The sequence below is a fragment of the Lupinus angustifolius genome, chromosome LG07 (assembly GCF_001865875.1).
Source record: "Lupinus angustifolius cultivar Tanjil chromosome LG07, LupAngTanjil_v1.0, whole genome shotgun sequence".
Lineage (NCBI taxonomy): Eukaryota > Viridiplantae > Streptophyta > Magnoliopsida > Fabales > Fabaceae > Lupinus > Lupinus angustifolius.
In genome coordinates, this window is record NC_032015.1 from 9,054,069 (window position 1) to 9,065,650 (window position 11,582).

The following is an 11,582-nucleotide window of genomic DNA, read 5'->3' on the forward strand; positions in this document are numbered from 1 at the left end:
GGGGGGATGGTTTAGTGTGTACGAGCAAGGCCTTCGCACCTAAGTGGCCTTAGTGATTTCCTGCAAACTGTCATCTTTATTGCATCAAGTCATTTGCAGTATGGTTTGCATCCAAATGGGTGAGACGTCAAACTTGGCAAGAGGAACAATCCATGCTAATCTCTTGTCATTGAAGTTGGGTGATAGCTCCCGTTTTAAATTTTGGGACAATATTTTGGATGGTATTTCCTTCTCAGTTTTTCCAAAGTCGTTTGTCTATCTTCTCTACATAACAACCTTGTTTGTTAATTAATTCTACTCCTAGGATACTTCCTCTTGGAACCTTCATTTTTTCAGAATCATTCAAGCTAGCAACTTAGCAAGTTTAATTCGTTAGAGTTTCTTCCGGTTTTAATGGACTTTATTCTCTTCCTGATTCAATAACGTAAGGTCCTTGGGGCTGTTCACTTTTGTTTGAATTGTTCTTAATAGTTAATAGTATCAATGTTAATGATATGTTCTAGAAGTGGCAACCTCTCATTGCCTTGTTTCTTGATCTGTGCATAATGTGGCCCAGATTCGAAAAATAAGCCTCATATTTTGCGTTGCTTGACCATGAAAATTTTCAAAATGGAATGTTTAGGATCTCTGAAGAGTTTTGGACATGTCCTAAAAATTTGCATCCATGCTAAATTGACTAGTTTTGGCTCTCATAAAGATGCCAAACTTTTGTGGCAGTGATCTGGTTTTGCTGTTCTTTGGTGTATATTGATTGGAATAAAGGGCGACATAGTGCACGAGGCTTCCACCTAGTGGAAGGGTAGATGTACGCAACCTTACTCTTGCAAGCAAAGAGGTTGTTTCCAGGATTTGAAGTTCAAAATGCACGACCTCCAGGTTACAAGGCAAACAACCTTACTATTACCATTGGAAAGGAACAGTAAAATGACCATCGTCTGCTTTTTGACTCAAGACTTTGTTTGGAATAGGTTTATTCTGTTGGCATTCCTCTGGTGTTCTGCCCATGTGTCTTAGTGGTTTTCATTGTTTGACATGCATTGTTGCATGGCTCTATCACTTAGGTTTTAGATTTTTGTGTTTTTTTATTCTGAGGATGCATTATTCTCTTCATTTGTACTTTTCTCCTCTCATGTATCCTTTTTTAATTAAAAAAATGAAAAACAATGATATTGTATATGTGTATTTCTTTTCTTTCCCTTTTCTTTTGAAAAGGTATTCTGTATTTCATTACAAGTGTAACATGCTATTCTTATTCTATTTAGGTTGTGGACATTACAGAAATGCTGTATGGATATTTGCAATGCACGGAGTTTCAAGATAATGGGATTCCTTCATCAGAGTTTTCCAAAGTAAGTTATCTTATTCATACAGATTCTTGTTGGTTTTCTTTTCTAACTGTACTTCTGGGGAATTAGTATGAGATAGATCTTATGATCTTCTGAAATAAGCTGTTAGATGTCAGTATAAAGGCAAAGATCAACTGATAATGTGCAAGGGACTGTTTCAATGGTGGAAATAAGCGAAGAATGTATGGCCTAGTGTGATGTTACAAATATGATAGGCTTTCATTTTTCATCAATAAAATCAACAAAACTCTTTGTTTTTCTTATCTGTTTAAATAAAAGATGCACCATGCTACTTACTCGTTTAAACTGTTTTATCTGTAGTTAGTTGTACCTTTTTCCTTACAGCATTATTCTGTTGTAAATCATGTGTAAGTTCTACTTGAAACAATTGTGGTTAAGTTTCATCTGAAATATTACTATTATTTGTTGTTACATAATTTAGGTGCCTAAACCTAACCGAAAATCTTTGAAAGAAATGCCTGGGAACTCTAATTTGTCACTGATAAGTGCTGGTGAATATGCTTCTCGTAGTGCAATGATGTGCTCACTAGTTATTTCGTGGTCTCCCCTGCTCCATGTAGCATCTGAATTATATCCAGCTCCTGATACTTGTTCTTCTATTAGTCTACTTGCTGTTGGAGGGAAGTCTGGTAAAGTTTCTTTATGGAGGTTTTGCTCACCGGATTGCTATACTATCGAGGATAACAAAGTCCCAACTGCTGTGGAGTTTGTTGAAATGCTTCAGGCACATAATTCATGGGTCACAACACTAAGTTGGTTGTTTTTAGATTTTGATGCTTCAAATCCTCAAATTTTATTAGCTACTGGAAGCTCTGATGGGAGGTCAGTTAAGCATGCTTATGGTATTTGTTTGTTATGATTTCATTAACTTGTTAAGTTTTGGATGCAATCTTCTGGAGTAATGATTTGTTATTTATTTATTGGTTGAGGAGTTATCCACAAGTATGATTATATTAGTCTGAAATCTCAGAATGAACTATTACAAATGCTTGGAAGAAGACTGTATAGGGTTTTTAGGGTGGATTAATGCTTAATAAATAGTAAGTCGAAAACAATTTTTATGGTAATAGTGATTTGGAAGGAATATCATGGAAGTTCCAAAGGAAAAAAAGTGGCTGTTTTGTTGTAGTCCATGTAAAATAATTAGTCTTTGTATTTGATAACATTCAGTGAAAAAGAACCGAAAGATTTGAAATAAATACCTTGGGATAGTTTGAGAATGGAATAATGCTAAAATATTAGGCAATTTAAGGTATTTTTATAGTGGTTTGTCAGCAATAACATGATGTTTAAAGGGAAGCAAGTGGGTCTCTTGCTTTAAGTAGTCCATGAAATAAGTACTATGGATTTGATGGCGTCTTCAGGGTAAAAGAATTAGAGTTTTGAAGTTTTTTGGTTAAGGAAGCAGTCAACTAGATACCGACAAGTTTTATAGTTGTATTTTAACAAGACAATGACTAGGAATTGTAGAAGAATAATAGAATTACTACAGGCTTCAGAGGTGTATTTATTTTGCACCATGCTTATTATTTGATTGGTGTTGCAATATACAATCACGTCGATAGTAGACTTGTCATGCATGTGTATTTGTGGGTGTGTAAACTTATTACAACTTATCCTATATGAAAAAACACTTTCTGTTGGGCACCTAACTAAAACTTTTGGAATGATTATTTCTTGATTAGATTAACTTTCTGTATATTACATTTGCTGAAACATACGTGCTCAACAGTGTGAAGGTTTGGTTGGGTGACAATGACAAATTGCTGAAATCATCAGGAACGAATCAGTCTCCCTTTGTTTTGTTGGAGGTACTTATACTAATTTTCTGCATATCTTATCATTTCATGTTCTTTTTTGTTAATACTTCCTTTTGCTCAGCTTTCAATTTCTATATAGGTTATAAATGGCAACGCTGTTCCAATTTCTGTACTTTCAGTAACTGCGCATGTTCAATACCCTTCCAAGATGCTTTTAGCCATTGGCAAAGGTTCAGGTTCGTTCGAAATATGGCTATGTGACATACATTCTAGGGAGTTTGATAAGCTTGGCTCATATGCTGTGCATGACTATGTTGTAAGTATCTTTTCCTGCTTATCTGTGAGTCAGTTAAGGACTTGAAGTTGTGTTCCTCTGTTGATTCTTGCATTTATATTTCATGAAAGGTTACAGGTTTGGCCTGGGCATTTGGTGGAAGATTTTTGTACAGTTGTAGCCAGGTAATTAATTATATGTAAATTAAAATTATATTTTTCCCTTTGGTGATTTAGACATTTTTTGGGGTCAATTGCATTCAGGTTTTTTCCATAATTTGTTTCTTATATTCTATGTTCCGTAAGTTACAATCTTGATGTTAATTTTTTAATTAGTTAAAGCTGATTTGTTAACTGACTTAATCACCGATTACAGCTTGGTCCCTGCAAGAGTTTAGTAGAATATTTGTGATTTAGAGAGTTGCTAGCTTTTTCATATTTGAAGTTATATTGGACTTAAAATGGTTTACAAAATTACCGTTTTTAATTTGTTTATGAGCTGAAGAGGAAAACTAAATCAAATATATGACCTTCCTAAATAAACGAATGATTTATTCCAAAATAGGTGTCATAATAGAAAGCTACCATGTAGATTTGTAGGAGAAGGTATATAGGGACATATATTGTAGAAGCAGTTACGTAGGAGTTATTACGTATTTTCGTTTTTTATATACTGTCATACTGTGGCATATTAGACAGTTATTAGGTGTGTATTTGGTAGTTTTCTGGGCAGAGATATTCTCTGTAGGATTTCCTGAAACTCTGTAGGACAGCCATTGTTTTATTGTGTATGTAGTTGGAGACTTTGGTCTCTAGGACAACAAGTTTATTGTTGTACTGTCTGTAATTTCCGTGTTTATTAATAAAATCATTCAGTTTCTGTTTGCTGTTTTGGTGTTCTATCATCTGCCAAGTTTTGCTATCACTGAGTTTCAACTGGTTAGTTTCTGTAAGACAACAAAAAAATTAGCACCTATAGTGATTAATTTTCTGTTTATCTTAAATGAAGAGTTTTACTTAAATGCAATATAAAGCAAACTGAAATCAAGCACCAAATATGTTATTTTTTGCCACGATGTCCATTAATCTTTTGTGTTTCTAATATGTAATTTGAATATATTTATCTATGATGAATGGTTATTTAAATGTTGGTAGGATAATGTAGTGCATAGCTGGATTTTGCGTGAGAGGCACTTAGATGAAGTAACCATCGTTTCCGATATGCCTCGTGCCAACAATGCAACCTCTGTATGTTACTACTATCCTTTTCAGTTCCTTTGTCCTTTTTCATATGAACTTTTTTCCGACTCAAACTGCAATTTTTTTCCATTGCAGATTACAAGAGATGCATTTGATTCATGTTATGGTGCAGCAGTGTCTCCTGGAAATCTTGTCATTGCTACTGTATGATAATTTATTTCCAGAACAGTCTCTTTGCATTTTGTATTAATTCTTGATAAACTCATAATGTAGTTATTAGTTGCATGCAGTAACGGCACTATAGCGCCGTTGCTGCACATTATGGTTCAGTGTTGATTCCTTAACCATTATTGAAAGAGGTTTAACAATTGGTTAATTTAATGTTCCAACCAGCTAATGTTTTTTGTCCTCCTTTTTTCGAAGAGGCATTATGTTGAATGGGTTGATTTGATAGTTAACTAACTAAATGATAAGTTGAGAATAGGTGAAGTAGGGAAATGTTTCTTTCCCGAAAACTCTGAAGGTATTTGGTTTGTTTTCTGCTTTCATTTTCAGTGGACATATTTTCATTTATAACTACAGAAATGCCACCTTGTTTAACTTTGTTTTCACTTAGCAAGATTTGTGGTGGAAATGGTAAAAACAAAGTGAAACACTAGGTAAAAAACAAGGCAGCATTTTTGTAATTAAAAGTAAACAAATGAAAATGACAAAACCAAATGGCCTTTTAACAGTTTTCATATGCAGCTTTAATATCCTGTTTATTTTATTTTCAATATTTAGTTTGTGCTTTGTTAGCTGTATACCTATGTATACATTCTTGGAATATTTGTCTTGCTTTTGCTCTTACCATATTTTGTTACTATCAAGTAATTTTGCTTGTTCATTGCAGGTTCATTGCTTTGATGTTGAGAAGCTGAATCGAATGTATGAAGGAAGGTATTTTTCAAAATTCTAGGGATCTTAGAAAGTGTGAAAGTCTGGTTTCTAAATAAATGGGATCACTTTTTTTTGATACATTGGAAGCATTAAAAAACAACTAAAAGGATGGGGCAAGATCCATTTCCAGTAGATTTGTTACTCCCGACGATGCTATGTCCCAAGTTTTGAAAATAGTTGATGATTGCACGGCTTGCTTAGCCAAATAATCTACCACCATATTTGCTTCCCTCATGACAAAGCAAACTTGAAAAATCCAACCACGTGCTAGCCACTCGCAAGTATTACTGACCATTTGCAAGATCTGATGCGTACTGATATGAATTTCTTTAGTAATAATTTATACTGTTTCAAGGCAATCACACTCGAGAACAACATGATGTTCCAACTCCAAGCCCTTGTCCATAGCCCATTGTTGCCATGGTGAACATTATGGGCTACATGACTAATATCCCAAGAAACAGTGTCCATAATGGACTTATTTCTCCATCTCCAGACCCATCAAATGCCATTCATGAACAGAAGGCCACTGTCATACCAAATTACAAAGTCTACTAATCTCAATCCAGTTGTCATACCAAAAGGACTTGTCACCACTCCCCAAATTCAAAGAGACACCCTTGATCAAATTACAAATTCTACCAATTCCCAAATCCAGTTGATTAGAGAGAATGTTTTAGATCCTATATAAATACTCAAAACTGTACCTACTGTGATTCCGTTAATCTAACTGAATGACTGTAGCTACGGTTTTGAGTATTTATATATAGGATCTAGAACATTCCAACTATATAAACTAGAATAACATTGGAAGTTTAATTTAACACTTTGTATATAATTTTTTATTTTCTTTTTGCGCTCTTGTCTTCTCTTAAACAGAGGTTTGATGAAAGAAAAGCCACAAATGTGGAAATTTGACACATTTATTGAATTTTGGACAGAATTCTGAGGGCAGCTATTGAATTCTTTTGGATTGGTGGGCTACAAGTGGATGTTTTGTTAAAATCTCCCCATTCATTTTCCATTGAAGGGCATTTCAGTTTTCCGGAGAAAGAATTAACTTACTGGGGAGCCAATATCTTATGGTCTTTAAATCATTTTCAACATGTTGACAAGTCTCTGGTTCTTTGGGATATAATTGCTGCATTATTGGCATTCAAGGATAGCAAGTCAAAATATGTAGAAGATTTACTGATTAAGTGGCTCTCGTTGTCATTTCTGAGATCTCACAAGGACCTTCCCACTGAAAAGGTTTTATCATGTGTTTCTTCAAGTTTCTCCAACATTCCTTCTCGCCTGCTACACTTGCTCAATATTATATGTAGACGTGTAATGTTATTGGAGCTGGATGCTGATCAAATAAGTAGAATAAATAGCAAAGTTCAAAACTTGGAAGGGAAATGTCCGGCCACCGAAAAGCAAATTGCTAAGTGGGTAGAAATTCTTCTAAACAGTGAAAGAGAACTCCGTGAAAGGCTTGTGGGTTTTAGTCTTCTTAATTTCCAATCGAGGACGCCATTTCCAGAAACATCTATTTCCCAATCTGGCCGTTGGCATCCTGTTGGACTAGCACAGATGGAACAATGGATTGCTTTAGAACAAGACCACGTACGTGATCGATTGAAATTCATTGCATCAGAAGTTAATCACGATAAAAGGTAACTTTGCGAGCCAGTGTACATTTGAGATAATATTCCTTCTATGCGATAATCTAATGTTGGTTTTATAGTTTTGAATTTGCTAATCTTATTGTTGCATGTATCTCTTTTGAATAGCAGGTTTACACCCAGTAAATGCTTAGCTACTGAGCAATGTAGCTTTTGTTCTGCACCGGTTCCCTTTGAGTCCCCTGAGTTTGGTTTTTGTCAGGCCGAAAATTGCAGCGGTGGCGACAGCAAGTGTCACAGGTTGTTGAGATGTGCTGTTTCTATGCAAGTTTGCCCTATTACTCCACTATGGTTTTGTGTATGTTGCCGTAGGTCAGCCTTTAGATTGACACCAGAACCATTACTTAGAATGTCTTCATTTCAAGTAGATTTAGATTCTTCAACTAAATCATCCTCTGAAGCTGTATCCTCAAAACCATTGTGCTCCTTTTGTGGGATACTGCTACAGAGACAACAACCAGACTTTCTACTTTCTCCTATGCCTGTATAAGTAATTTACTATTTAATAATATTCTTTAGAGGGTGAGCATCGGCTAAGGTAATGTTGTTTGTGTTGTGATCTAGAAGTTATGAGTTCAAATCATAGAAATAGTATTTTCACTTGGGGGTAAGACTGCATACGTCTACTTTCCCCGAACTTACTAAGTGAGAGCCTTGTGGACTAGGCGTTGTGTATTTAATAATACTCTTAATTCCTGCTTTGCTTTTAGTCTTCTGATGATATTTTCCTTGTCTTTGTAACATTAGTTGAGTATCAAGTTGAAGGCTTTTTTTCTTGTGGGAGACATCCAATTCCAACTAGATTTTGATTGTTATATGGAATCTTTAATTAGAAAAATGTGAAGTTGATTCACAATTGATTGGCCAAGTTGAGGTTTCTCTTGAATTTCAAGATTACCTGTCTCATAAGGAAAACCTCTTGAATAAAAAAAAAGAGAATCCCATAAAATAATAAATAACTGAATAATTTATATTAAAGAAAATGCAAACTGATTAGGAAAGAGAAAGAAAATGACACTGTCTTACTCTTTCATGATTATGATGAAATAAAGAATTCTTCAGAGAACTCATTTACTTCATTTAAAATCTGTTGCAATTAGTATTTCAGTTAAAAATTGCTTTAAATTTTTAAACCATTAGTCACACATTTACAACTTAAATAATAATTTGAGATTAAACACTAAAACTAACCATCCTAAAGTCAGCTGCCAAATAAAGTCTAAAAATTGTATTTACATTAGAGTATGCAGGCAAATAGTGGCAGGGAAATTCTGGTTCATGCATGTAAGTATGTAACCGTCTGTGGAATTTGTTTTAACAATATTGAGCCGATTTAACCATGATTGAGTTGCATAATTTGATTTATTTTCAACTACTTTACATTCTCAAATATATTTTTGATTATTTTTGGTACCTAACTGGACCAACCAGAGGTCCGGTACTCCGGTTCCCTGTTAAACCGTTGTGAAGAACTGGTTCAGTCCTATTAAAACTATGCTAATGATTATGTCATCAATATACCACCAATGAATACATTGACTGGGAGATATGGGAGATTTTTAGGGCGAAAAGTTTAAGGAATAAAGTGATATGGATTTGAGAGTTCTAGTCTCAATATTATAAAGACTAACGTTTGCCTATAAAAAAGAAGGTACTTGAAGACAATGTTATTAATATTGTATTGGTCTTCAAACCAACTAAAGTATCTATATGATAATATAGTAGTTTAATCAGTGTTTCATTATTTAAACTGCATATCATTAAAATTGAAATTATAAATATATATATATTTTGTACTAATATTACTTTTGTAAAACTAATAAAAAATGATAAATATTTTTATTTATATAATTTCTTAAAATAAATATGCGACTTTGTGGTAGATCATGTTTTATAAGTATAAATATATATAGTAATTATATATCTGATATTCCATAACATTTTAATAAAAATTAAGTCACTTTCCAACAAAATTGGTGTAGCAATAGGAGATTGGTTTTCCTGCTTGACTGACCAATATGGTCCAATTTTCACATCTATGCTTAGGGCAATTTGTGGTAAGAGCTATATTATGCATGTGAGATGGCCATGTTTAATTAATTGATTACCAATTTTAAAATCTATAATATTTTCCTTATAGGGAAATTATAAATATGAAAATGAAAGGAGAATAATTCAACTTATGATGGAGTAGATTATGGATGAGTACGTTGTTGATACTTTGTGTAATTCAGTTTAGTTAGTTAATATAGTTGGTGTATACTTTTTGTTTATAGTAAGTAGTTAGTTGATTGATGCTATAAATAGAAGTATTTGCTTTGTAATTCATAATGCAACATTGCAATAACAAAAGATTAGACTCACCTCTCATTACTTCTCTTCTTCTACATTCTTTACCAATAAGTTCTTTATTCTTCTCCAATCTTGTTCTTCTTTCTCTACTCGTGCACAATCTTCTTCTTCATCAAGTCTACAAATGTAGGAAACAACAGTGGTATCAAGAGCTTTGCCTTAGCTGATTTGTTCTTCGATTCCTGGATCAGTGGGAAAAGGGAAACTTATCAGTTCATCCATGGCTACAAATAGTGGTTTTATAATGACATTACTCATTCTGGACAACAAGAACTATGAAAGATGGCGCATACAGATGAATGTTTTGTTTGGTTATCAAGAAGTACTTGATATAATTCAAGAAGGCTATCAATCAGTGGGTGAGGATGCAACTGAGGCTCAAAGACTTGTTCACAGAGATTGCAAGAAGAGAGATTGTAAAGCTCTGTTCATGATTCATCATTGTGTGGATGAATCAAATTTTGAGAAGATTTCCAATGCAAAGACAACAAAAGAAGCTTGGGACAGCCTTGAAAAATGCTATGCTGGTGCAGAGAAGGTAAAGAAGGTGAAGTTCCAAACCTTGAGGAGAGAATACGAATTACTACAAATGAGATATGGTGACACAATTGGAGAATACTTCACCAAAATCAGATCACTCACAAATCTGATGAAGGGATGTGGTGAAGTAATGAGGGATCAATTGGTAGTTGAAAAGGTGTTGAGGACCTTAAACCCCAAGTTTGATCATGTGGTTGTTGCCATAGAGGAGTCTAAGGATCTTGAGGTGTTCAAGATTGAAGAATTGCAAAGCACTTTAGAGGCACATGAACAAATGATCAAAGAAAGAAGCACAAAGAGAAACTCTGATCAAGCTCTCTAAGCTCAAACAAGCAGAAGGCCATTCAACCAAGGAAATCTCACAAAGAGATTTAAGAACAAATGGAAACCTGAAAAAGGAAGGAGCTATGAAGGAACAAGGCAGGACTCAAACTCATTCTATAGAAACAGAGGCAGTGGACAAGACCAGATGTCAAAGAGAAACAAGAAGAAGTTTGATAAGAAGAAAATTCAATGCTTTAATTGCAAGAATTTTGGTCACTTTGCATCTGAGTGCAGGTTCAAGGTTGCTCATGGCAGTGGTCCAGAAATTGAAGCCAGGTTGGCTCAAGAGGAGGAATCTGAGGAGGAACAGGTCCTACTGATGGTCACATCAGAACAAGAAGTCAAGGATGATTGCTGGTACCTTGACACAGGGTGCTCCAATCACATGTCAGGCAACAAGGAGTGGTTTGAGAGACTTGATGAAAATGCCAAGAGTAGAGTGAAATTTGCTGATCATAGTTCCATCAATGCTGAGAGAGTTGGAGATATCTCAATCAGAAGAAAGGATGGGAAGAGTGCAAGCATCAAAAATGTCCTATATGTGCCCAAGATGAAGAGTAATCTACTTAGCCTTGGGCAACTACTTGAGAAAGGATATGAAATGACCATGGCAGACAAGATGCTAAATGTATATGATTGTGACAAGAATCTCATCTTGAGGGTTCCACTATCCAAAAACAGAACCTTCAAGATTGGGATTCAAGTCAATAATCACAAATGCCTATTATCTAAGACAACTCAAGATAATTGGACTTGGCATCAGAGGTATGGCCATCTGAATTTCAAGAGCCTGGAGCTTCTGAGCAGGAAAGGAATTGTCATTGGATTACCATTAATTAGTAGTCCAAGCACACTGTGTGATGATTGTCTGTCAAGCAACCAAAACATGAGGAGTTTTGTGTCTCACATACCAACCAGATCAACAAAGAGTCACTTGAGTTGATCTACTCAGATGTTTGTGGCCCCTTTGAAGAACACTCACTGGGAAACAACAGGTATTTCGTGACCTTCACTGATGATTTTACAAGGAAGACTTGGGTTTACCTGATCAAGAGGAAGGGTGAGGTATTCTCAGTCTTTGTAAACTTTAAAGCTCAAGTGGAAAGACAGAGTGGACAGAAGTTGATGACCCTGAGATCTGATGGAGGAGGAGAATACTT

The 11,582-nt window shown here is 34.8% G+C and overlaps 2 protein-coding genes across 3 annotated transcripts in view; both read left to right on the forward strand.

Moving 5' to 3' along the window:
• The window catches only part of LOC109352215, a 10,602-nt gene extending 2,687 nt beyond the window's left edge, over window positions 1-7,915 (forward strand). The window contains exons 5-14 of one of the 2 annotated variants that reach the window (XM_019594092.1): window positions 1,263-1,349; window positions 1,789-2,189; window positions 3,100-3,178; window positions 3,267-3,443; window positions 3,533-3,586; window positions 4,556-4,648; window positions 4,736-4,804; window positions 5,493-5,539; window positions 6,481-7,197; window positions 7,315-7,915. In XM_019594092.1, the coding sequence (XP_019449637.1) occupies window positions 1,263-1,349; window positions 1,789-2,189; window positions 3,100-3,178; window positions 3,267-3,443; window positions 3,533-3,586; window positions 4,556-4,648; window positions 4,736-4,804; window positions 5,493-5,539; window positions 6,481-7,197; window positions 7,315-7,696 (2,106 nt within the window). In that variant the 3' untranslated portion in view covers window positions 7,697-7,915. The remainder of the gene's footprint in view (window positions 1-1,262; window positions 1,350-1,788; window positions 2,190-3,099; window positions 3,179-3,266; window positions 3,444-3,532; window positions 3,587-4,555; window positions 4,649-4,735; window positions 4,805-5,492; window positions 5,540-6,480; window positions 7,198-7,314) is intronic. The other variant, XM_019594093.1, reaches the window with a different exon arrangement.
• Window positions 9,803-10,420, forward strand: LOC109352903. The gene has a single exon (XM_019595087.1). The coding sequence runs from the start codon at window positions 9,803-9,805 to the stop codon at window positions 10,418-10,420; it is 618 nt and encodes a 205-aa protein (XP_019450632.1).

Coding starts and splice junctions, on each gene's coding strand:
- LOC109352903 (XM_019595087.1), top strand. CDS start 9,803: ATGACATTACTCATTCTGGACAACAAGAACTATGAAAGATGGCGCATA.